Below are 27,748 nucleotides of genomic sequence, written 5' to 3'. Positions count from 1 at the left end.
AAAGTGAACTTCATTTGGCACCACCCAAGAGCATTCGATAAAGAGCAAAGGAGCAATGTAATGCCCCCGACCACTTAGGAAGCTTATGACGGAGTCCACTAGCCTAGAGTGGTTCCCATAGGCTAAATGTTAATTTTAGGGAACAATGGTATGTTCTATGCTTTAGAGCAATTTTACTTAATTTCTTTATGAGCCCAATATCAATTTCAGTTTAGCAATCACATAAACATGTAAGTAAAATGTTGATAGAACATAAACATAAACAATAGAAGACAAGCCAAGACAAAAGGACACAAGATGTGGCACCAACCAGGGACAAACCCCAATGTGGGGAAACCCTTGATCAAATCTTCTTTTAATCTTCAATAGTTCAACAGAGAGAGATAGTACAATTTACAAATTCTGATCATTTATAACAGCAGCAAAAGAGCCCTAACCAGAAAAGTCAACGCTGGTCAACAAGGCAGATTTCTTCCTCAATTCAGCTCCGTCAAACACAGTCAACTTCAGCCTCCAACAGCAAGTCTAATCAGCCCAAAACAGTCCGAAAAATTCCAATCAAAATTGGTCAGCAAAAGTCAACCCTGCAGCCAGCCCTACTACAGTCAATGCTAGTCAAACACGAGGTCAGAATGCCTTGGTTCTTGTGCCCAGATCTGTGGCCTACTAGGACAGAATTCCTCCACCCAAAATCGCACCAAAAACAGGTCAACGCAGTCAAAACAGCCACCTGCAAATTCAGTCAACGTCGGTCAACAACTGGAACAGAAAAGTATAGTCCTTCACACGTGTGGAGAGATGCCCAGAAATTCGAACCCAATCATGTGAGGGGAGAGAGATGTGTGAGAAGTGAAGTGTGTCCAAATGAGAAGGAGCCATCATGTATTTATAGGCAAATGTTGAGGATGAATAGACGTGATTGTTGGGCTTCTGAGCCTACATGAGTTTGCTGGCCAACCTTGACAATTTGTCCATAATCAAAATAAATTCATAACTTCATTTGTACATGTCAGAATCGAATGATCTTTAGATCAATCCTACACCTCTCGGAGAGAGGAATCCAAGAAAAATATCAGTTGTCATAAATAAGATGACCCATGTGGAGTTTGGCCATAGTTGCCAATTTTAACACTCCCTCTCAACTAGGGAGAACTCCACCTGCTAATGCTTCTGCCAATCTATACTATCTTTGCCATCCATGCATTGCTCTGCTGAACTATGAAGAAGAAGAAGTGATCGAGAATGTATCATACCATTCTCTACTGACCTGAAGTCAATCCCAATCAAAAGAGATTGTCTCATACCACTCTTACTGACCCGAAGTCATTTCCAATCAAAAGAGAGTGTCTCATACCACTCTTACTGACCCGAAGTCAATTCCCATTGATCCCAAATCAATATCGTACATCCTAGCATAGGGAGTACAGTAGTACATGATGCGTCCATCAATAGTACTATGGTCCCTATCCTCATTTCCCTACTCATTGTCCAGATGAGAGGTACTTCCCATGAGTTCCAGACTGCATGGGTAGAATGTCTCGGCAGGAGAAGGATGAACCACTCGTCCTACTCACATGTCGCCAAAGGGTATCATAGGGGAAGGGTGAACCACTCACCCTATACACAGCAAACCACTAGGGGAAGGCTAAACCACTCACCCTATGGTTACTCACCACTCAAAGAAGTCCCCAAGCCCCCTGGAGCTCCCAGAGCTCAATGTCCATCTCATACAGGACCCTCATAAGAGGGTCTCTCCACGACTCCAAGTCATTCTCTAAAGGCCAACAATTTGACCTTCCCCAGAGGCTTTGTCAGAATAACTGCGACCTGCTCATCAATCCCAATGTGATGGAGCCTTATTGCTCCTCGTTGTACCATATCCCGTATAAAGTGGTATCTGATATCTATATTTTTGGAGCGATCATGAAACATGGGATTTTCTGGTAATTGAATCCCACTCTGGTTGTCGCAGAGGATCACGATGGTATCCAACACATGTCCAAACAACTCACGGAAGAGCTTCCTCAACTAGACAGCTTCACAGGAGGCCATACCAACAGCTATGTATTCGGCCTCGGCGGTGCTCAAGGCAACCGATTTCTACTTCCTACTCATCCAGGATATCGAAGCAGAACCCAAAAAAAAACAGCATCCATAAGTGCTCTTGCGATCCACCACACTGCCAGCCCAATCAGCATCAAAATAACCATGCAGCTTCACATTTCCGACAGTGTATCTCAGTCCATGAGTGATTGTGCCCCGAAGATATCTCAGAAGATTCTTGGCAGCAATCCATTGTATATGATGAGGCTCAACCATGTACTGCCTCAATGTGTTAACTGCAAAACATATGTCCAGACGGGAGTTCTCCAAGAACATCAGTGCTCCTATGAGTTGACGATACTCAGAAGCATTTCCCAATTCAAGTCTAGCAACACTACCATATAACTTCTTAAAGTTAAGTTCCATCGGAGTAGTCACAGGTTTGCAGTCCACCATCCCAAATCTTTCCAATATCTTCACAACATATTTTCCTTGAGAGAGGAAAATTTCACCCGGCTTTGGCCAGACCTCCAACCCTAGAAAATAGTGCATCGATCCTAGGTCCTTCATCTCAAATTCAGAGGCCAACTCCCTCTTACATTTTTGAATTAGAGGGTTTGCACCTGTCAGAAAAAGGTCGTCCACAAAAAGTACCAGAATGAGAGGCTTATCATTTTCAACCTTAAAGTAAAGGTTCAGATCGACTTCACTTCTAGTGAATCCCAACTTCATCAGATAGTTATCGATCTTCTCATACCAAGCCTGGGGTGCTTGCTTCAATCCACAGAGAGCTTTCTTCAACTTGCATACATGAGATTCTCGATCATGAACTTCAAACCCCTCGAGTTGTTCCACATAGACTTCCTCTTTGATTGAACCATGCAAGATGGCGATCTTGACATCCATCTAATGTAGGTTCCATCCTTGCGAGGCAGCAAGGGCTATGATTGAGCGGATGGTGGTGTATCGGGCAACAAGTGCAAATATCTCATCGTAATCTACACCTTCCTTTTGAGAGAAGCCTCGAGCAACAAAGCGAGCCTCAAACTTTTCTGCACTTCCATCAGCTCCATGCTTGATTTTGTAGAGCCACTTAGAAGTGATAACCGATTTGTCCTGGGGTCTAAGGACCACATCCCAGACATCATTCTTCATAATTGACTCGTATTCTTCATTCACAACGTCCTTCCATACTTGTTGCTTCATGGCTTCTCTGAATGATGAAGGCTCATTTAGAATGATAGTGCTCATGGCGGTCAAATATCCTCGATACTTGTTCGACTTCTTGCTTTCACGGAAAGTCCCCCTTGGTGCAATGTGCCTCTCAGCATCTTTGAGAGTCTCCCTAAGCCATGAGGGTCTCCTCTTGGAGGAGGAAGGCTCATGAGGGAGTGGATCAATAGGATCCATAGGTTCATCAACATCAGGCATCATTTCGTCTTCTTTTTCACCCTGATTTCCTGTGTCAGCTTCTTTGTCCTTCCTTAGGATAGGAAGGTTGTTGATCTTCCTAAGGGCCATATCTTCGTCGAAGGTGACATCATGACTTATCTCAACTTCCTTTTGACCAACCACATAAATTCTATATCCCTTAGAATTTTCACTATAGCCCACAAAGATTCATTTCATCCTAGAGGCACCCAATTTGCTTCTTTTCTCTTTTGGCACATGAAAATATACGAGGCTTCCAAAAATTCTAAAATGAGAGACATCGGGTTTCTTACCAGTGAACATTTCTTCGGGAGTCTTGGAGTCCAATGCTTGATGAGGGCATCGGTTTTGAACATACACGGCGGTATTTGTAGCTTCACCCCATAGAAACTTCGGAAGGCCTTGATCATGAAGCATGGCACAGACAGCTTCTACAATAGAGCGATTCTTCCTTTCAGCCACACCATTTTGCTTGGGAGTGTATGGCGTTGTAGTCTCCCTCTTAATGCTAGCTTCTCTGCAATAATCTTGGAATTCATTGGATTCTAACTCGGGCATACCTGTCACCATCTATCTCACATCGGGTAGGGCCTTATAATGAAGATGGGCGAACCTCCAGTGCCATAGTTCAGATTGTAGAGATGTGTCACAAGACATGGCTCCCAATGGACTTCCTCCAACTTGATACAAAGTGTCAACCCTGAACCCAAGAGTAAAGGCATCCTTGAAATTTATTTTCCAAACACGTACCTTTCCATCAAATAAAATCCACTTTGAATCCTTTATCTTCCATTGCTGAAATGGACACCAAGTTCTTCTTGAGATCAGGTACATATAGTACTTCTTGCAAATGAATAGTGTTACCTTGATTCAATTGAAGGGTAACATTCCCTACTCCCTTCACGGGATAGGTGGCATCGTCTCCAAGGATGATCTCCAAGTTTGTCTCTTTTTCTATCAAATTAGAAAGGGCTTCCTTGTATCCGGTGAAGTGCCTTGAGGCACCACTATCAATCAGCCAATTTCCCAAAGTGTCCAGAGGAGAGGCAGTGGAGAGGGCCGATATAAGATAGTACTCTTTTTGCTTATTGTTAACAACGTTGGATTCATCATGCTTGGAGTTCCTTGATTTCTTGGAGGGTCGACCATTTCCTTGATGTCCAGCATTCCTTTTTCCTTTGCCATTGGACCTGCCATTCCTTTGATCGTTGTTGTTGAAGTTGCCCCTGGAGTTGTTATGATAGTCATCATCTTGAGGTGCATCCCTTCTATTAGGACACTCCCTTGCATAGTGGCCGAACTTATTGCAAACAAAACATCTTCCTTTCCTTCCATTTTTGAATCCCGATCTTCCTTGACTTTGCTTCTTTGAACCTGCATTGTTCTTTCTCTTGGCATGAGCAAAGAATGCAATGGGCTTGCTTCTATTAGAAGGCATTTCTTGCTCCACCATTCTTGTATCTTCTTGAATGCATCTCGACATCAATTCTTCAAACCCTGGAATTCGATCATTGTTGAGTATAGTGGTTCTAAATACATACCACTCAGGTTGGAGTCCTCCAAGGGTGGTGAGAGTAAATTCCTTGTCAAGAATGACTTCTCCGAGAGTAGATCATTCTTGATCTCAGTAATCCTCAAGAAATAGGATTGAATGTCCTCGTCCTAGCCCTTCTTAATATCCTTCAACTTATTCTTGAGAAAGAGAATTCGATTAGCAATAACCTTGAACATGTCGACCAACCTATCATATATCTCCTTGGAGGTCTTCAATTCGGAGATATAGGCCACTAGATGCTTGTCAATGGAATCCCTAATAATCTTCTTCGCTTTGACTTCAGCCTTATTGTACTTGGTCTTAGCAGCAGTTGGTGCATTTGAAGGAGGCTCAGGGATTTTACCCTGCAAATAATCCATCACTTCCTTCTCTTCCAAGGTCAAATCAAGAGACATCTTCCATCCATGATAGTTAGATTTATCGTGGAGCTTTTCTTCAGCCGGGAAGTAGGATGAGGAACCCATTGAGTCTTTTGTCCTTGTCCAACTGTCTTTCGTGGTTGCTCTTTCACTCTTGCTTGGGCTTTGTCTTCACCTAAGCTCCGATACCATGTTAATTTTAGGCAACAATGGTATGTTCTATGCTTTAGAGCAATGTTACTTCAATTTCTTTATGAGCCCAATATCAATTTCAGTTTAGCAATCACATAAACATGCAAGTGAAATGCTGATAGAACATAAACATAAATAGTAGAAGACAAGCCAAGACAAGAGGACACAAGATGTGGCACTAGCCAAGGACAAACCCCAAGGTGGGGAAACCCTTGATCAAATCTTCTTTTAATCTTCAATAGTTCAGCAGAGAGATAGTACAATTTACAAATTCTGATAATTTATAACAGCAGCAAAAGTGCCCAAACCAGAAAAGTCAACGTTGGTCAACAGGGCAGATTTCTTCCTCAATTCAGCTCAGTCAAACCCAATCAATTTCGGCCTCCAAAAACAAGTGTAATCAACCCAAAACAGTCCGAAAAAGTCCAGTCAAAACTGGTCAACAAAAGTCAACCCTATGGCCAGCCCTAGTACAGTCAACGCTGGTCAAACAAGAGGTCAGATTGCCTCGGTTCTTGTGCCCAAATCTGCGGCCTGCTAGGACAGAATTCCTCCACCCAAAATCGCACCAAAAACAGGTCAACGCAGTCAAAACAGCCACCTACAAATTCAATTAATGTTGGTCAACGGCTGAAACAGAAAAGTACAGTCCTTCATACGTGTGTAGCGCTGCCCAAAAATTCGTACCCAATCATGTGAGGAGAGAGAGATGTATGAGAAGTGAAGTGTGTTCAAATGAGGAGGAGGCATCATGTATTTATAGGCAAACGCTGAGGATGAATAGACGTGGTTGTTGGGTTTCTGAGCCTACATGAGTTTGTTGGTCGACCTTGACAATTTGTCCATAATCAAAATAAATTCATAACTTCATTTGTACATGTCAGAATCGGATGACCTTTAGATCAATCCTACACCTCTCAGAGAGAGGAATCCAAGAAAAATATCAGTTGTCATAAATAAGATGACCCGTGTGGAGTTTGGCCATAGTTGCCAATTTTAACACTAAAGCAGGGAAATATTTAATAAAAGGGACTTGTTACCCACCATTTTGTGGGTAATATCCCTAGCTGAATTTTTTCTCTAAGATGGTCCTCAGTCGACAGCCAACAGCCCCTTGCAACCACCAACTAGCTCATTATGCCATTTCTCTGCCACTTGAGCCAGCGATGTGGTCCCTCGCCCATCTACCATGATCATATGTTTGAAGGTGGGCCTCCCAAACCTAGAGGTATGCCTTGTCATTTGGAAATTGAGTAGTGTAGTTTGCTTATCACAGACACTTCTGAGCATGGATTAATTGGGGGGATTCGAGGGAAAAAATGGGCTAGGTCTGTGCTCTTCTCCCCTAGACCCCTTTTAGGTCTTAACATTGGCTTCTAGTCCCATGGGATCTCTTTTACTGAGCATTTGGCTTTATGGATGGTATTTCATGGGAAACCCCGATTTTGGTTACGTGGTCCTACTCCCTTATCCGCTTATATTACCCTCTTCCCATTCATTATTACCCCATTCATCATTTCTCCCACCTGGGTCCACATAGGGTTAGCATGCCCCTTGCCCACACTTTGGGTCATGGCCTGGATTGAAGCGCGGAGATTGATGCAGCTAAAAAGAAAGATAAAAGCATATGTGGCCACATTCAACAGGAAAATGTACCACAAAATGCAAAAGATGGCCGAGACAAACACATTTAGCATATGGGAAAAAGCCAATACATGAGCTCTACCCCATCATCATGGCCATCACCCTAGTTCCTACAGGTTCTATGAGCCTCCCCTATCATATAGGAACCCATGATTGTCCCAGCCCCTGGCGGGCAATGAACCGCCAACCTTAAAAGGGGGATATTCACTGTTATATCTTATACATCATGCCCTTACCCCTTTGAACCCCGAGTAGTTAATCAAACAAAATCATAAAAAAGCAAAAGGCCTATAAAAAAGGGTGGAAAAATCAAGGTCGGGGCACCTCATGTACCATGATCGCTCTCTCCTACACATTATAAACCCAAGTGTGGGCTTCCCTCTTATTAGCTACCCTTGTACCCTAGCATGTGACCCAAGACTGCCCCTTCTCATCCCTTATTTCATTCACCTATTTGTCACATGCCACCACCTTTTAAAGGATGTACCTTGACTATATTATCCCCTTAAGAAATAGAAACCACCTAATAGGATTATTGGTTAACCCCATTTGGAATTTAGGAGACATTGGCACATCCTGAAGCCCATTGTGGAAGAGCAGGCCATTATGAAGTCCCCACCTGTGGTCCATGATTGGTAAGCTCATTTACTCGATTTCTCTAATAACTTGTTGTATTGGCAAACTAGGGGACGCATTGGATCTTATGCAGGATTGCAGATGGTCTCCATCTTGGGTTTGGTCTCCCTATACGGTGTCCTCATCCTCTAAAGGGCTACATTGGCACATGTAGGGTGTGCGTTGAGAGCCATGGGCCTCCACAGCAGCAGACAGCACTCCATGGATCCCCACAGCCATTCAGAGATTGCTCGTGGTTCACTTATTGGATGATGAAGATGCACCTGATCCATCATGCCCAGATGGCCCTTGTTTTACATCATACACTTTGCAGATGATCTAGGCCTTGCACGATGATGTGGCACCACCTACACCATCCTAGCCCTTGCAAGCGATCTACAGGCATCTACGATTTGTTTGGAGACCCATGAGGACACTTGTGTGCCCACACATATCATTTGGAGCACTACGGGTTATTACAAGGGGTCAACCCCTTGTCCATTGCTTTTGAGGGTCCTATTCTTCATTGTGGCACCCATGGACCTCATTAGGCCTCTTAGAGGGACCTACGACATGCATAGATTATTACTTGACCTCTTGAGAGGCTTACCTTTTAATTTATGAGCTTGGGCTTGTCACCAAAAGTTGAATTATTAGAACATTATTTTATTTTGGGGCTTATGTCGGCCAAGGAGGCTAATTGGAACTCCTAAGTTGTGTATAAATACAAGTGAGATGAGTTCATTGCTTATCATCACTTTCAATTGGATCTTCTTTCTCTCTCTTGAGATTTTCGCACTTTTTATAGAGGATGAATTGGAGCTTTATGGATGAATTTTTATGCGTGGATATTGGTCTATCTTCTCTTGGAGCTCTCTCTTGTCAATTGTGAATAGTTGGATATATTCTATTACATGTAAGTACAAGTTTTTTATGTTATTCTTGTTTTACTTTGCCATGTACATTTGATTGGGATTTTCGTTGTTCTAGGGCTAATTGTTGCATGCATTTATTGCTTGAAATTGTGGAATTTTGTCTCTATTATAATTTATATCATCTCTCAACGTATGGGCCGTGTAATATGAACGAAATCTCCTAGGGGTAATTTATCAAAGAATTTGACCTTGATAAGCTATTCCCCTTGTGCATTGAAGTATAAAAGTTGCAAGATTGCTTCTCCTTGACCTAGAAGGCTAGAAAAGTGGTCTTGAGGCCTCCTTGATTGGGAACCAAGAAATCCTACTCATAGTCATCATAGACTCCATTCTCCCAAAGATTAAGGCATTGATCTACCAAAAGGTGGTCACCAAAAACCACATTCTTTCACCTCCTTCCAGGTCTAGCCAAGTTGGGGTACCTAGGGCATCAATTTCCCGACAAACTAGCCCTCCAAAAAGTTCAATCTCCTAGGGTCTCCTGTGCTGGCCTTTCCTCAAGCTCTCCTCCAATTTTGAAACCATTCCGACGGTGGAGTTGGGAGAAAAGCCAAGCCCTAGCTCCAAGATCAAACTTTGCCTTAGCATCCCCAAGGCTAGTGCCTCATAGGATCAAATCAACACCTTCAAGTGAAAATTATTTCTTTGATCCTTTCCCCACCTTGTCTAGGGTAAGAACATCATTGGTTGCCATACTCATTCCTCCTATCCTAGACCGAGTCCACTTGGTCCTGTGTGGTCCCGTTCCTTTGAAAAGACAACTCTTCAAGAACCATCCGGGATACCAATTATAATAGGGATTTTAGGGATTGGGAAGTTCCTTCATAATTCATATCTCGTAAACCCAACCCTTGAATCCCCATTTCCTTTCCCTAGAAGACATTGTACCTTGCTTAGAAAGCAAGCAAGCCTCATCTTTCTAACTCTTCCGAGAAAGGGATCATTAGGGTCACATCATTTCGTTGACTTATCCTTCATCAGTGACTCCACAATATACCGGTTCTCCTCCCATCGGTGAAAGTCCGTAAATAGAAGGGAGCCTTCGCTGAAGTGATAGTGGGCTAAGTCTCCATTTGTTGCCCTTGGCCTAGCATTTGTCCTTTAGGGATCCCCTTTAGGTCCCCTGCTAGTTTGAGGGGTAACCAGACTTAAATTGCCCAAGGAAAACATTATAAAGCCTAAAAAGGAGAGAGGGTGATATTCCCTAGGCAAGTGAAAAGTCACTCTAACTTTATAAAGTGAAATATCATAAAATGACTTTGTAAAAGTTGATTTAATAAATGAGGAGACTCTCCTCATTCATGCATTTTGAGTTTTTGGAGAAAGAGCTTTAGGAGAGAGTTTGAAGGAGAAGCTTAGGGTTTCGGAAACCTAGCAGCGATAACGGACTTCGATGTTGAAACTAGACACCCTAGTTTGGATTTGAGAGTGACATCACTCAGATTTCACCACTGAGCTTCAAAGAAGAACAAGATTTGCGAGAAATATTGAGGTACTTAGGTGTTACTGTTATCAATTGATTTTAAGAGTTTATTTGGTGTTCTCTATATCATTTTTGCAGATGAAGGAGCTAGCTGAAATCTGAGCTTTGGAAAATCGAGTTTCAATACCAACAGAGGCCGAGTTTGTAATTTGGTATGGTTATTCCCATCAAGGTAGTAGACTGAAGGCACCAGTGGTTCGATTCACTCTTTTGAAAGGTAGCTTGAGTATGGGTCAGATCCATTACCTCATTTCAGCGCTAGACAAGTTTCCTTGTTGTTTGGACTGCATATTGGTAGCATAGCTGGACGTATGGACTGTGGGGCCAATCTAATGCCATAACCAGGCCGAGTATCTAAGTTCTGGACTGTGTATTATTGACTGGGTTGTGCGTAGCTTTGTGGGGGATTCAAAGTAGCTACAGTCAAGGCATTTTATTCTCTAATGGGATGTAAGAATGAGTATAATGCTCAGCTGAAGCTTAAGCCTCTGATTTCCTGCTGACCACGAGTTCTGGAGAGTTTATTGAAGGAGATAAGCCACTCTTGTGCACTCATCATTGCTGTAGACACATTCTGGGCAGTGTACTACCTCTGGGATCAGTTCTGCTTGGAACCACAAGAGCTGATATTAAAGGTGAACCTGTACATGCATTTCTGGGCAGTGTATATCACAGACCAGGGCTGGAGTGCTATTCCAATGAGCTGATATTTGTATATGCACTCATTAGTACTGTTTGTCTTCATCTTCAGGTTCTATCCTCCTAAACTATTCACTGTAAATTCAAGTTTTAATGAGAAAATGCCCATTTGTCAATTGCTTTGGATTTCTGAAGTTGTCATTGGAAATACAAATTTATTTGGTGACTGTTAATGCATGTGCAAATGCTAAAAGTGAAGTATAGTGAAATTAAAATGTCACCTACAGCAGAGGATACTCGAACTGTTTGAAGAAAACTTCCACTGAAAATTTTAATTGCCTACTCAGAAATTTATTGAGAATATCGAGGTTTTTTCTATGTTGGAATCTTACAAGCAATCTGAGGCAGCCGCAGACCTAAGGAGTCTAGATGAGTTGGAGAAGAGGACAAGTTGTTTCTTTCTTGTGATATGTCCTAGGCCGAGTAGGAGAGCATCTGACCGAGTCGTTTAGGAGCATTTCTGGGCAAGGTTTTGTAAGCTGTTTTATGTGGTAATCTTGTGGATAGGCCGAAGTTATTTCAGGCTGTGTAAACAAGGTCGAGTCCCTTGTGATGAGTGGGAAAGAAGGCCGAGTATAGGTTGAGTTTTGTCCATATGGAGCGGGGAGATTTCAGAGGCCAAAAGTTGTTGTATCCACAAGAAACAAGGTCTGTGATTTTCTGAGGTAGGAGTTGTAGAGGTCTGTGTATGGTGCGCGAAATTCTCAGGTGACAAGAGCCCGGAACCAAGGTACCAAAGGAGCTGTCCCAAGCTCCCTGTTTGGTAAGTTGGATTGCTATTCGTTGTTGACTTTGCTAGGGTATTGTAGTGGTTAAAGTCTTTTCTATAAGGGAGTTTGGTACGGCAGAGTATGCGCCCTGTTACAGTGAATAAGGAGCTGCCTTATCACTGTTAAGAGGGCACTCTTGGAGACCCTAAGTCTGGTCATCATTGGAGCAGCATAGTGACAGTGTGAGGGCAGAATTGAAGTCCCTAAGAACTGATTTTTTGGAGGAGAAGAAGTGAGTTAGCGGGCATATTGTTCATGTGTCCTAGTTCTGTGATTTGAAGGAGCATATCTGAGATAAGAGGGCAGCAGTAAAGACCATATGTGCTGGTGTCTTTGAAGAGAAAAGGACAGTTGTGTTGAATTATGTAGCTTAGGAGGTACTCCACAAGCCTAGCGAAATGGGTTTGTGTGAGTTTGATCACAAAAAGGGTTTTGTAGGCAAAGAACCCAAGTGAAGGGGTTTCAGACCCAGATGGGGTTTAAAATTCTGAAAAGAAAATTAAAAGAGAAAAATTAAATCCCAAGTCTAAGTGGATAAAACCCCTAAGATCTAGAGGGTTCCAAAAGAGGCTTAGGAGATCTATCTAAGGAGGCCTTAGTAGAAGGCTAAGCATTAAATGAGAGGGAGCTCGTTTGAACTAAAGGAGGCTGAGATGTAGTCCAAAGAGAGGCCGCAGCTACAAGGCCAAGACAGAGCTACAAGGAAGGCCAAGTTCTCCATCCAAGTGCATTCGCTCAAGGAGAAGGTTCAGCCAGAGGTGCCGCAGACCTAAGATCCCAAGCCAAAAGCAGTTGTAAGGACAAGTTGATTGCCTTCCACGTGATCTGGTTAGGGTTTGAATAGGAGATCTTCTGGCAGTTTTTTTCTCTGAGGGTTTGGGCATACAAATGAGTAAAAACCCAAGAGAATCAGACCGCTAGGTTTATGTTCAGTTGGAGGAGGCTGAGACCTCTAAATCAGTGTTTTTAGAGGGTTGCAAGGCTTGTGGGGTGGACAGATCAAGGCCGCACACCTCAAGGAACAGCGCAGCTTGAGAGAGTGAGTTTTTACCAGGTATGGGAGGTCTGTACAGCCCATGATAGGGCAGATCTGAAGCTGATCAGATGCCCTAACGGATAGTCGTCGACCTCGGGAGGTAAGCCTAGGCCCATGGACTTTGGACCTGCTAGAAAAGAAGTTTTGGAGTGAGAAGTGTTTGATCTTCACAGTGGTGAATGCGTGGTGATGGAAGGTTGTTCCAAGGGTTTGGAAAAGCAGAAATTCAACTCCTACGTACAGTGAGAAGTGTCTTATTACTGATAAAGGAGCACACCTAAAGGGTTTAGGACAGATTATTATGAGTCCTAGTTTAGGGCGGATCCAACACAAGAGTTTTGCATCCAACTAGAGGATGTCTGATCCAAGGAGCCGCAGCCTATATAAGCGTTTCTTAAGAGAAGGAAGGTTAGATTGGTGTCTATCCTTCTTCCTTGAAGGCTGAGTTTAGGCAGAGGTCGCCAAGTGGAAAAGGAGGGTTTCAGTGCATCTTTTGAGGGCTGGTTCTCTATGATCAGAGGGCCGCATTCTCTGTGTTGCTTCAGGTAGGGCCGAGCCCTAGTACAAGTGCTGAACAGAGGTTCTGTGAAGCAGGGAATGGGCAGAAAGTCACTTGATAGACAGCACAGTGATAGGAACCACCTAGTTGAGGATCAGCACAGCTGTAAGTGAGATTTTGGACTAGAATTTGGGGACTGATTGTGTGCCCTAACCAGGCCAAAATCTCAGAGATACATGCACAGGACCGTGACCTAGAAGAGGGCAGAAGGAGCCTGCTAGAAGGTATGCTTTATGTCTTCCAAGGTTGATGTACTGCTAGGTGTTTGAAGGTCCAGGTTAGGACAGAAATGGAAGACTTTAGATGGTTGTTCAAAGGTTTGCATAGCAGATCTGAAGTGTGCCCTGGATCTGTGGTTTGAGGGTCAACCCACTAGTGTGAGGGCAGAGTATTTGGCAGTGTTTGGAAGCCCTAGATGAGGGCAGAACTGAAGAGTCCAGATTGGACAGATTGTTGGAGCATCTTGTGGTTGCTTGGACTCTGGAGGGCAGCAAGTAGGTGTTCCTTGTACCCTAAGTGCAGACCTGTGAAGGACTATAGGTCTGCCAGGAGAGGCAGGGATTTGGAGCTTCGGGGACTGATCTTTGAAGGACGAAAGAAGGAAGCCAAGTGGAGCAGTTTGTCTAGCCCAAGTTCGTTGAAGAGAAGGACATCTTGCAGTGATAGAGGGAAACCCTCCATGCCCTAAGTTTGCCTCATTGGAGCAGCACAAGAAGGCAATAGAGGGAAGAAGTCCCTAAGAGCTGAGGAGCAACAGTGGGTAGTCAAGAAGTTGTGAACAACTCGCAAGAAGACCCTATGTGTTGATTCGTTGATGGACTAATGATCAGCTAGAGGGCAGATTGGAGTGCCGTCTTCAGTGATCTAAAGGAGCAGGATGCATTGATAGACGCGGAGCTGCAGATTGGGAGCAGAAGGACCAACAAAGTGTTCAGGGTACGACCAAGGAGTTGTGATTGTGCACTACATCAGCTAGACGATCAGTTGTATCTTGTTCAGGGTAGATTGGTTGTCATAGTTGTTGACACAAAACCCTAGTTATATATTCTTGTATCAATGTGATTGTATGAGGGCCATGATCCCTGGTACAAGAGCCCTAGACTGTTGTATTATAGCTTATTAATATAATAAAGAAGGGTTGAAAATTTTAAAAATTGTCATGTGTGCTAGTTGATTCACTAATGTGTGTAAATTCTGTTGTGCAAAGTAGGATGGTTGAAGAATTTGGGTATGTTTGTGTCAGAGATTCTAAGACCAAGCCTAGAATCTCAAGTGCCATGGAAAATCAACAAGCTAAAGGGCAGACATGTTGAAGAGCTTATGACAGTGACCTTTTGGAGCAGCAAAAGACATTGTGTGAAGGCAGCCTAAGTTCAGTGATTCTAGAAGTAGCTAGAAGATTGATAGTGGTAGATTAGACTGCTGGAAACGCAAGCATTCTGCAGTTGCAGAAGTTGCAGTGATCAGCAGAAGAGGTGGCAAAGGATCTGCCAGAGGTGATCAAGGTACGTGGATTGAAAGGACTGGTGTGAACATTCCTTCAGCAAGTAGGTCAAGTGTACTTTGTTCAGGGACAAATTGGTAGTCATAGGTTGCTGACTCCAAGCGCTTGTTTTCCTTGTGTCAGGGTTGTATGTAAAAGCCATGATCCCTGGTACAAGAGCCCTATGTTTGTTGTATTAAAATTTGTAATATAATCAATTTTGGGTTTTAAAAAAAATTGCCTTGTGCGCTGAGTTGATTCACTGTTGTACTTTTCCATTGTGGAAAGTGCTTGTGTTGTGGCATTTGAGTGTGTTTGTGATCCTGATCTTAGACATAAACCTGATTCTTAAGTGTCATGGAAAAATCAACATGATATCAGATCTACTTTAAAGGGAGAGAGGATCAGAGTGTGCACAGCATACAACTCAAGAGGGAGTTGTTTCCATTGTTATTGAAGGACTAATACCAATGGCGAAGTTGTCAATTGATTTGCGATGTGATAGGTTGGATGGGTTGTCCAACTATAGTCCTTGGAAGGAAAGGATCAAGTTGGTTTTGATGGTGAACAAGATCTAGGAATTTGCCGACAAGGAGATCAAGAAATCGACTAACCCTAAGGAGTTGTAAGTGTATGAGGAGTTGGATACGAAGGCGAAGCTGATCATCCTAGATGGTGTCAAAGATCACTTGATACCTCATCTATCTAGGAAGAACACTATCCATGAGATGTGGAAAGCTCTTCAGGATCTGTTCCAGAATAAGAACGAGAACCGACTGTTGGTATTGAAAGATAAGTTGAAGAGCACCAAGATGACGGATGGTGAAGGTGTGGCTCCGTATCTAACAAGACTTTCTCAGGTTTGAGTTGAGCCTGCTACCATCGGTGAAATTGTTTCAGATTCTGAGCTAGTGAGGACTCCTTTGAAAGGGTTTATTGAGGAATGGAAGCCCTTCATTAAAGAGATCATCGCTCGAGAGAAGTTGTCAGATTGGAACAGGTTGTGGGATGACTTCATCCAGAAGGAAATGCAAGACTAGGACCTTCATAAGAAGAAGAAAACTTATGATGATAATGTGGCTCTTGCAGGGAGGATGAAGGGCAAGACAAAGGACTTGAGCAAGCTGAAATGCTATAACTGTGGGGAATACGTTCATTATTCGAGCAAGTGCCCGTGGAAGAAGATGGGAGACAATGAGAAGAAGGGGAAGGAGATAATTAGTGTTGCTATATCCTCTGAGCTAGATGACCTCACGAGAAGGTTGGAGGACAAAGATTTTGCTCTAGTTTCTCATTTCTCTAGCGTACCATCAATGAGACTGCATGGTACATGGACAATGGAGCTTCGAAGCATATGACAGGTTCCAGTAAAGTGTTCGAGACTCTAACTAAATGGGACTCAAAGTTGCACATGGTTGTTGGCAACAAGAGTTAGAAAACAATCAAAGGATCAAGTGTTGTGCCATTCAAGATGGAGTTAGGTCAGTTGTTGAGAGTTTAAGATGTACTATGGGTATTGCAGCTCAAATACAGCGTGTTGCCTCTCTCAGTGATCAAGGCGAAGGGGTTTGAGGTGATTTTCTAGGATGGGAAAGCGAGACTCAAACCCAGAGGCTCTAACTATGTTGGAGTTGTCATCAGAGTTAGGGAGCATGGTCTATATCGGCTAACAGGAAAGCCTATAGATCATGAGCAGAAGCAGGTTCCTGAGACTCAGAGGGAGTCGAGCTTGAGCAGGAGTATGCAGGGTCAGAGGGAGAATCTGCAACCTAAGAAGAGCACATGGTTAGTGAGGTGCAAAAGTGACTTCTACAGTTGGCACGAAGGAACTGTGGGATGGCATGAAGGCCTATCAGGAAAGAAAGATGAAGCGGGAAGCTTTTGGTGGGAGAGACACTACTAAGAAGAGCGTGGATCATTCTATAAGGTATGTTGTAGTGGTAACCAAAGATTGGGCTAGTGTCGTCGAAGATGATGATAAGATATTTTCGAGTGGTGGAAGTACCTCCCTCACTAAGAGGGAGTGTTGAGTTGTGTAGCTTGGGAGGTACTCCCACAACCCCTGATGTGAGTAGCATCGGAAGGTCTTCTACAATTGTATGGTGTCTTAGAATGTGGAAGACATTATTTGCCTCTTCTAGTGATTTATGTCTTCTTTCCTAAGTTTAACTTAGGAAAAGTACAATAATTAAATTCAATTAATTACTGTGGATTATTGAGTTATTTTCTAATGATAAATAATTTAATTATTTAAGTGACATAGAAATAATCTCAACCATTGATCTTCAAGATGCTTCTAGAAGGGGTCTTCGAAATGTTTCTAGAAGGAAGATTCAACATGTTTCTAGAAATGAGATTGGGGTTAGAGATTTGGACTCAATGAAGATTATAAATAGAGGCTAGCAATGGAGGTGAAGACACAATAAGAAGCACAAGTGTGTGACTAAGTCATCACTCAAAGAAAGCAATTTTCTCTGTAGTGCAAGTGGCTTAGTGACCAGTGTGCAAAGAAGGAAGAAGTGTGAGTGGGTTTGAGTGAATCCAGGAGGGGCAAGTTGGAGGAGATTGCAGTGTTGAGTTTCTGGAAGGAGATCGTGCTTGTCTGGAGGAGGCTGATTTTTCGGAGTGTTGGGGTTTTTCCAATGCGCATTAGTGGCAAGGTGCAGATCGAGTTGTTGGAGGGCACAGAACAAGTTGTTGGAGGTCACAAACCTGATTGCTGGAGGTTGATTTCTTCTAAGCGGTTTCATCTAGAGACGGAATTCCTTGAGGTCGATTTACTTGGGCCGAATTCATTCTAAGGGAGCCAAGTTGCAGGTTCCTGATTGTATTTTTCCTTATATCTTTGTGGGTCAAAAAACCTAGACTTTCCAGATAATGAAATGACGGAGAATTGTTTGTGGGTTAATTAATTTTACAATGTGTGATTGATCTCTTTGGTTTATTTCTACGGCATATTTTTAATTCTAGAAGTTAAAGATACCAGTAATTTTATTTTTTTTGTGATTCAATTATTATTTGGGTAAATAAATAATAATTGGGGATAAATTAAATTTCCATGAGAAAACAAATTTGGCTGGAAATTTAACAAGGAGCCATCTTTATGAGGCAAGCAAAGGTTGGAACCTAATTCTTCTAAGGCAACGAGGGTTGGAAAAGAACAGTGGGTTGGTTGTCTCTGGTAGCAAAATGGTAACAGTCGTTTTTAACCTACAACAAACTGACATAGGGTTAAATTCAGGGCAGCAAGTGGCCTAAGGGGCCACACTCAGAGGTTTAAGGTTGTGGTTGGCTGAAAGCGAGGATCTAAGGGTGAAATTAGGGTGTTGGTTCACTAGGGATTGAGGTAGCAGGGGTTGAATAATAGCGCAAGGTAGCAGCGAGGCCTACTAGTGTGATGTTGTGGCAGCAAGGGGATAGTTATAGTTTTGTAAGCCTAGAAACTAAATTGGTGTTGATATCCCTATTGGGAAACTATGGATTTTGGAAGTTGTTATTTGCTTGTTGAATTGGCTCTACTTTATAGTGTTGGCTAGTGGAGTCAACTGTTGATTGAGTTCTTGTTTATACTACATGTGCATTCAATAAAAGATCATCATTGTTTTATACTTTGAAGAAGTATTGCAACACTATTATAAAATACAATTATGTCATGTTTATTGAAATCCTAACCCATAATTTCATCCCAAGGGTAATCTCTTTAAGAGGGATATTATAGTAAGATGCCATAATGGAGGAGAGTGATGTTTAAGAGATAGTTCCAAAACCTTTATTGGGAACAGTGATTCCAAAACTACAACAAACTTGGATTTGCAGGTTGCCAGTATAATTGAGGTGCAATGAGAGAAGACTAGTGTTGAAGAAAGCACTTTTCTTGTCAAGACAAAGCATTAGTTTTTGGTTGCTCAAAAAGTGTTCTCACTTAACTAGGAAAGCACTTCATAGGATTTGAAAGGCGTGTGGTCTCCTAACCCCTTGTTTTATTTTTTTCCTTACATTTGCAGATAATTTTATTAATATCCAGCTAATGACCACAAAAGTAGGTCAAAGGGCTACTAAGTACAACGATGTCATTACAAAGCAGGGGTACCAAAATGTCTCCTATAATAGGCAAGATGCAGAAAGTAAGGTAGAATAGAATGTGAGATCTAAGTTGCTGCATGAACAACCCTTGATCCCAAGCTCAAAAAACTGCATCAAGGTGTAGATGTCTAGGAGATGATCCAAGAACAAGGAGAAACCAAGGTAAGGAGGTAGGATTGTCATGGAGTCAACCCATCTCTTCTAACTCTAAGGTGAAATGAAGGAAGCTTTGTATAGTAAATGTCCAAAGAGATATCTGGTGGGATGCTTGGACCATTCGTTGCACTACCACTTGGAAGAGGTAGTTACCTTGAGATCGGTGCCAAGGAGGTGCACTACTTGATGTGGCAGTTGACACATGTGGCATATTTGGCATCTTCTACAAGGGTGCACTTATTGAGAAGGATGGGCACTTGGAACGTGTGGAGTAACCACATTGAAGGAGGGTGTCAGGGACTTGGAGGTTGATTGATTGAACAACACACCTTCTTAGAGGAGCGCTTCACATGTGAATGCCTGGCTTGCAAAGTGCATCATGTTGGGGTTGGACAAACCCTAGTGTGACATGTGGACACCTTGCTTTAAGGAGCACTCATTTAGGAACTTCGTTTGTTGACTTAGCCTAAGGTTGCTTATGGATTTAGACCATGTTTTATTTTTGGCTTCCCTCACCTATTATGTATATGAAGGGAGGAGCGTGCCTTTGTAATGAATCACTCTTAGAAAGCATGTCTTAGAAATGGTTAATTGTTGTGATGCTAGCTACATAAAGGACCTTGGAAAATCATGTATTTACTCTAACAAGGATAGTGCTCATGGGATGCACATGCTAGGATTCCTTGGCTTGTGAGATGCAAGATAAGACTATGTGAGAATTGTGCGACGCAGATGCTTGGGGTTGGACAATTGATGTGATACTAACTTGTTGTTTAGCTCCTTGGAGAGGCATTTGTAGCTTGGTGGGATGCACATGCTAGGGTTCCTTGGCTTGTGAGATGCAAGATAAGACTGTACGAATTGTGCGATGCAGGTGCTTGGGGGTGGACAATTGATGTGATACTAACTTGTTGTTTAGCTCCTTGGAGAGGCTTTTGTAGGTTGGTGGGATGCCTTGCTAGGCCATATTTTTGTTGATCATAATTTGCAACAATTGTGGATGTCCTGGCTAGGGGTTAGGATGTTGAAAATAATAGCGAGAAAGGGTCCCTTGATTTGTACCTTAATTAAAGGAACCACAACGAGTTTCTCCTTGAGCATGCACGAGTTCCTATGATTTAGGAGCTAATTTCGAAAAAAATAGGACAAGTTCCTAAAATTTAGGGAGAATTCCTAAAAGTTAGGAGTGCAAGGAGCAGTGGCCTAGTGCTAATTAGTGGATGGTCGAGTTTATTATCTTCTAGTGCGAGTTATTTTGGGTAAAGGACGAGTTGATTGAGTCAAGCTCCTAAATTATAGGGAGGACGAGTTAACACAACCGGTGACCTTTTGTTAACTAGTAAATCAACAATTCAACTTTCCTCAAATTGAACTTGCCAATAATAGCCTAATTGAAGTGCTTATAAGGGGGAACGAAGGCACAATTTGATCATTGTGTTATGAGCACAAGTTGGTGAGACAAGGCAGTAGAGAGCACAGGTTGGTGCTTGTGTGTTGAGGCTTGTATGAGTTTGATAGAGAGCAAATAGGGATCATCAATCTTGCAAGGGTTTCAAGCTTGGTTCAAGGTAGGAAAACAAGTTTCTTTTCAGATTGAAATAAGTTGTATTTGTAAGAGATATAATGCTCAGTTTCTATAAATAATCAAGCAGAGAGTTTTCCCAGTTGGGTTCACTAGAAAAAATATTGTGTTTGTATTGTGTGATTGTATTTGTTTATGTTCCTATTCCACTGCAAAGTTTAGTAGAGAAATTATGTGTTTATATGAAAAGAAATTATATTTCAGATTGCTCATATTAGCAGTTGCAAAATTTCGTGGATTTTCTACATGTGAAGCTTTAAAAGAGCCATTGCTTGGGATGAGTTTAAAGGACTTGTTTTACCAGCTATCAATAATCAGGCAGATGGTTTTCCCAATTGGGTTCCCTAGAAAAATTTTGTATTTGTATTGTGTGATTGAGTTTATTTCTGTTCCTATTCCGCTGCAAAGTTTAGTAGAGAAATTTTGTGTTTATACGAAAAGAAATTATATTTCAGATTGTTCATATTAGCAGTTGCAGAATTTCGTGGATTTTCTACATGGTATGAGAGCAGTGAACAGAATGTAGACCATCACACGGAGAATGCAGTTGGAAGAAGTTTGTCCTAAAAATTTTATTGGGCAACCGCTTTTATGACATCACAAGTGCATTCAATCAAAAGAAAGGAACTATCTGAAGCAGCCTAACAATAGTAAGTGTATGGAGTGTTCGTGGTTGATTTGCAAGCCCTAGATCAGTGAAAGAGTTGATCGTGTGTGGGCAGTTTTGGAGGCCCTTAAGAGAGTGCCAATAAGGTTGATGTGTCATGGTGACAGCGCAGATTTGTGTGCCCTAGGTGCAGCTTTCTGGAGCAACCAAAATCTTGACAAGTGGGCAGTCCTTGAAGTCATCATGTACAATGATCATTGAAGAACTAATGAGTTGTTAGGAGGCAGAGTTGTGGAGCCCTAGTTCAGTGGGTTGCAGATGGCCAAACCACTGATAAGAGGGCAGATCCAGAAGACCCAATTAGCAAGACTTCTTAGTGGAGCTAGAGGCCTGCTAGTGGGCAGATCGGTGAGCCAAAGCTCAGTGACCTAAAGGAGTTGCGTTCACTAATAGTGGCAGATTGTGGAGTTGGATATGCAGGCTTTCAAAGGGAGTAGCCTTGAGCAGCAAGGCAGGGAAAGCTCAAAGTAGAGAAGTGATAGTTGAGCGACATCAGGATAGAGCTCTCAAGATGAAGCCTCAGCTAGTATCACAGTTTGAGTCTCCCAACATCAAGAAGCAGACATAGAGGTACACAGGGTACATGGCACTTATGACTAAAGTGGTGGACTCGCAGAAGATGGTGGGAAAGAACAAGTCTTCAAAGCACGTTCCACAGAAGAAAGCAGGGAAGTTGTTATAAACAAAGTTCGTAAATGCTTTGATAAGAATGTTACGAACAAAGTTTGTACTCTGCAATAATCTTCAGAACACCTGGTATACAAATACATCCATTGAGGATAAGAAACATATGTATTGAATAATGTATAAAAGAATTGATATGAGATGATTACAAATGAGGGCGAGGGCCTGCTTATATACCTAGGCAGGTACCTCTTCATGAACGGTCATGTCCTTAGAGACATGCCTCTTCAATACTAATTACTAGTTAATTAATCATTATTTATAACTATTACTATTTATATTACTTGTATTATTTTTATATATATTTTATTCATAACAGAAGCCTTCTAGTTCAAAAGAATCGGTTGCAATAGGGGAGCACATGGTAGTGTTGGAGACAGATCCAGGTGGACAAGGTTCTTCCAGGAACACCTTCCTCGCTAAGAGGGAGTGTTGAAAATAATAGCGAGAAAGGGTTCCTTGATTTGTGCCTTAATCAAAGGAACCACAACGAGTTTCTCCTTGAGCATGCACGAGTTCCTATGAGTTAGGAGCTAATTCCTAAAAAATAGGACGAGTTCCTAAAATTTAGGGTGAATTCCTAAAAGTTAGGAGTGCAAGAAGCAGTTGACTAGTGCTAATTAGTGGAAGGTCGAGTTTATTATCTTCTAGTGCAAGTTATTTTGGGTAAAGGACGAGTTGATTGAGTCAGGCTCCTAAATTATAGGAAGGACGAGTTAACACAACCAGTGAGCTTTTGTTAACTAGTCAATCAACAGTTCGACTTTCCTCAAATAGAACTTGCCAGTAATAGCCTAATCGAAGTGCTTATAAGGAGGAACGAAGGCACAATTTGATCATTGTCTTGTGAGCACGAGTTGGTGAGACAAGGCAGTAGAGAGCACAGGTTGGTGCTTGTGTGTTGAGGCTTGTGTGAGTTTGATAGAGAGCAGATAGGGATCAACAATCTTGCAAGGGTTTCAAGCCTGGTTCAAGGCAGGAAAACAAGTTTGTTTTCAGATTGAAATAAGTTGTATTTGTAAGAGATCTAATGCTCAGTTTCTATCAATAATCAAGCAGAGGGTTTTCCCAGTTGGGTTCCCTAGAAAAAATATTGTGTTTGTATTGTGTGATTGTGTTTATTTCTGTTCCTATTCCGCTGCAAAGTTTAGTAGAGAAATTCTGTGTTTATATGAAAAGAAATTATATTTCAGATTGCTCATATTAGCAGTTCAAAATTTCGTGGATTTTCTACATGGGAAGCTTTAAAAGAGCCATTGCTTGGGATGAGTTTAAAGGACTTGTTTTACCAGCTTGGGATGAGTTGAGGTACTGTACTTTATCTTTTTTATTGTAATAATAGGGAGTTGTAGCATTGTTGTCATAAATTTTTTATTGCATATCTGACTTTCAGACCTGATTTTATTAATTATTCTGCAAATTTCATAGTTGTTTTAGTGTGCCAATTACTGAGGCAAGGCTGAAATGTCGAGTGATTTGGCATGCCTTAGATGTAACTTCAGATCTGAAATGCGTTACTATGTTTCCACTATTAAAAATATAATTTTCAAACCTACATACTTGACTAGAACATGCCCTGAGGATTGTTGTATTGATAGAGTGTTTTGACATATTTTGCAGTGTTTATCTACTTGAACTTGGCTAAATAGTAGTGGACAGATTTACTATATTTGCAATTGTAATGCTGAATATTTCACTGCAGCCCTAAGGCTGAAAGTTGTACCTCATTGAAGTGAGGTACAAATTTCACATTGGGCAGATTTTCAACATTTATTCATGTAACACTTGTAAGTTTTAAACATCAAAGGAAGCATATGGTACCAAAACATGGATATAATATCTAACAGCTGCCAAAGTAGTACCTAGGGATATCGAACAAAGAGAGGCCGCAAATGAGAAAACTGCACTTGCCTAAGAAGGAAAGTGAATGCCTCTGCCCCTATATGACCATCAAAATCTTGACAAATCGTGCTAAGTACATCTATTGAGGAATTATAGCTAGTTGAGATCCATAGCATGTCAAATTTTTCATACTGATACACCTTCCATATTAGAAAGTCAAACTGCAAATTTCAAAAAAATAATGTGAAATAGTATATCCCCTGAAATAAGAGATGGGGAGTACAGTATCTAACAGACACACAAAAGGTGCAACATATAAGGCGTCATCAGGTTATTAACAGTGTTCATCTTACATCCTTTCGCAAAACAAAAGGAAAGGAAAAAAGAAATACCTCTTGTTTCCATGGTGGAAGCCTGCGCATTTGTCCTGCATCCAATGCCATCTTCCTCTTGTAACCTGCTGACATTTCTTCCTCTCTCTCAATCGGTGTGCCATAATAAAGATAATCTTCATTTCCCTCGTCAACCATTATGTTTGCAATAGGAAACTACACCGTCAAGCAGAAGATAACACGTTGACGAAATGTTGGGAGGAGTTGAGTACTGCTGGAGCTGCACCAGTGCAAGAAGAAATATAGACCAGTGCAAGAAGAAAATTATGCTAGTAATCACCCGATAATCGTGTGTACATTACCCAATCCCTCTGTCACGGACACCACCAGCACAGGACAGCACATATGACATAAAATTTAGAACATGAATATAAATACGGGGAAAAGGGCACCACACATTAGCACTAACGGAAACAATGCTTGCCAATAGAAGGCTAGCTTAAAACCGCCTGTAACACCTTGAATCTTGCATTGCATGGAGAGATAGATAATCATAATGCAGCAAGGGGAGCAGGACAACAAATGGACTAATAAGAAAGACTACTAATTGGGAGAATAAACTAGTATTCAATATTTATAATTCACATCACCATTGCAATCCTGAGGCAGACTACAGGAAAGGGGCTAACAAGAAAGACTACTAATTGAGAGAATAAGCCAGTATTCAAAATTTATAATTCATGTCACCGTTATAATCCTGAGGCAGCATCGAGTTCAATTTCTATTCATAATACACTCACAGCATTTATCTGGTCAATTTAAATTTAAACCCTACTGATGATACCTATAAATGCAACCCTCAAACAAAACAGCTCCTGTTACGATTTTAACAATTCGACTTGTTAATATACTCGTACGAATACAGTAAATCTAATTCTCAACACTGTACAGTTGGAAATCGTACAAGAATGTCAATGCATGTTGCTGACAGGAACCAGTGTTTTTCCATGGAAGAAAAAGGACGATTGCCTATAAAATTATATTAACTTAACTACAAGCACACAAAACGGAGATTGTTGACACTAGGAGCCGAGGGCTCTGCCACACCATACTTCAATTTTCAAAAGTTGTACTCCCGCATCTTGGCCCGGCTCGTGGGGGATGAAATTGAAACCAACTCAATTGCCGACAAAACATAAACGCGCGTATACCCTTCAAGACCGAGATCCAGAGATCCATCCCATCTATCGATTATTTGTTTGTTTGGAGTTTATATTTTAACTTCACCCACGGTATGTGATGCACTTATGTCTCTTTTTTTCGCTGTTTTCTACGTTATAGCAATGGCCCAATAAAAGAATCGGGTGCCTTTGTAAATGTCATTCATTAATTCAGTATTTTAATTGAGATCACAAATAAGGGAAGGAATTTACATTTAGAGTTTATTTCATAGGTCAGGCGTTATCCGATTATTTTATGGTTTTATTTTAAGTTTTTGATTGGAATTTGGTGAAATAATTTTCATTAAGATTATTATTTTTTTTTTATTTAAAATTTGTTTTTAAATATATAAAATAATTCAATTTCTTAAAAAAATAAGTATTTAAACTATGTAGAGTTTACAATTTAATATTGTGATTTCATTAAATTTTTGTGGATTTTAGGTAAATTCAACAAAAAAAACATGTTTGTAAAACTTAGAACAATTAAACTACAATTTTCATATATCAACTTAGTGTCTAATTTGATTATGACTTTAAAATTATATTATTATTATTTTCTAAAAAAATTATATATTATTTGATTAACGATTCACTGTCTTTTATTAAAGAAAATAAAAAATTACATTATTAAGGAGGCTCAGTGATAATTTATAATATATATCATTGTGGTATATGTTGGGTAATTTAATTGATAGCTAAATTACATCATTAAATTGTCAAACTCATGAATAAAAAATTACATTATTAAGGAGGCTTAATGATAATTTATAATCTATATCATTGTGGTATATGTTGGGTAATTTAATTGATAGTTAAATTACATCATTAAATTGTCAAACTCATGGATTGTATTCTTATTACGTGTATGTGCATTATATGTGCTAAGAGGATTACTTTTGATTAAGTGTTACAAATCTAAAGCAAAATGTAAAATGCAACTACTCAAAATTCATTTTCGTTAAATGAACGCACAAGTTATTTCTTGAAGACTTTTGAAAACAACTATGTTAAGTGAAGAATCAAAATAATTATGCTAAGAACTAAATTGAATTTATATTCTAAAGAGTAGAATGGAAGATCAAACTTATGCTATTTAATCAAATTGAAATATTGTTCTAATGAATGAACTCGAAATACTAGTTTAATGAGCAGAATTGAAACTGTATACTAATGGACATAATTGAAATGTTATACTAATAAACAAAATCGAAATATTATGCTAATGGATGGAATGGGAATCTATGTTGATCATCACTTTGAAATCTAAAACTAAACTCAACTTGGAAAGGAACTTCAAGTCTTACTAAGATTACTAGTGGGCGTTATTTCAACTAGAACCAATCCAAAGTAACATTAAATTTGAGACTAAGCTATCAATTCAAGCAAACAACTGAGAAAGGAAATGCTTTTAATGTTTTTGTCTTTTAAATGAGCATTCAACCTACTGCGTAATAGAGATATAAGCCAAGTAAGAGACTAATGCTTAATGGAGTGAATTGAAGCAATAAAATCAATTCAAAAATCAAAGCAGAATTAAACTAATGCTTAGTAAAAGAAATGAAATAGAAATAATACAGCCTCACAAACTCTTCAGGGGGGCATCCTATTGAGCTTGAGCATTATCAAACTCAAATCAACAAGTTAACTCACGAATTCATTCGCAGTTGTTGATGGTGCTGGACCCGCCAACATTCAGAGGATCTCCCCAATATGAAGTCCCAACTAGGCCTCACATTGTTTGGTGTAGGAGTCCCATCTGGTATGATGGCCCGGTTGCCATTAACTTAAAGATATGCCTTAGCTCTTGCTTGTCAGCACATGATAGTGGTTTACTTAATCTTCAAACAGCGAGGTTCGTGTGCCTAGTGAGTGCTTAATGTAACTTGTGTCTAAGTTCTTTCATTGCAGAGAGAGAAGGTGAGAGTGTGTCTCAAGTCGAAAGGGAATAGTCCCAACTCTATTAGAGACACACAACACAATAGGACATGCGCAGCTTCCGGCGAAGTAGTCCACACGGATGCGGCAGCCAGAAACACAAAGTGAACTGATAGCACATACAACACCCAGCAGAATAGTCCACACAAGTGCAATGGTCGTTATAATAAATTTATGATAATGAATCTATCGAGTGTCTGACATAATAGTCCACACAGGAGAGACAGCGTTAACAACTGATACAACACATTTCCAACAGCATATGTACTAAAACAACGGAAATAGTTCAATTGTCTTAATACAAGTTAAATCAACATGCATTACAAGCATCCAAAGAATAGTCTTATAAACTAATACAATACATGTGCGAAAACGTGTTGGCCTATTAACAGGCTTCTGAAATAAGCGAAAGTTCCAAGACACATCCATACCATTACATC

The 27,748-nt window shown here is 40.9% G+C and overlaps 1 protein-coding gene across 6 annotated transcripts in view; it reads right to left on the bottom strand.

The window, feature by feature from the left end:
- Positions 1-25,480, bottom strand: part of TGH (SWAP (Suppressor-of-White-APricot)/surp domain-containing protein) — a 302,427-nt gene extending 276,947 nt beyond the window's left edge. For 3 of the 6 annotated variants that reach the window (XM_089445357.1, XM_089445358.1, XM_089445356.1), the window contains exons 1-2: positions 25,263-25,480; positions 24,211-24,430 (exon numbers count right to left, since the gene is read on the bottom strand). In XM_089445357.1, the coding sequence (XP_089301483.1) occupies positions 24,211-24,348 (138 nt within the window). In that variant the 5' untranslated portion in view covers positions 24,349-24,430; positions 25,263-25,480. The other 3 variants (XM_089445360.1, XM_089445359.1, XM_089445361.1) reach the window with 3 other exon arrangements.
- Between the last annotated feature and the right edge of the window lie 2,268 nt (positions 25,481-27,748).

Source organism: Pinus tabuliformis, chromosome 9 (assembly GCF_031772625.1).
Source record: "Pinus tabuliformis cultivar Carrire ecotype Pingquan chromosome 9, CPIR1, whole genome shotgun sequence".
Lineage (NCBI taxonomy): Eukaryota > Viridiplantae > Streptophyta > Pinopsida > Pinales > Pinaceae > Pinus > Pinus tabuliformis.
Note: the sequence above shows the minus strand (reverse complement) of the source record. Positions and strands in the feature narration are given on the sequence as shown.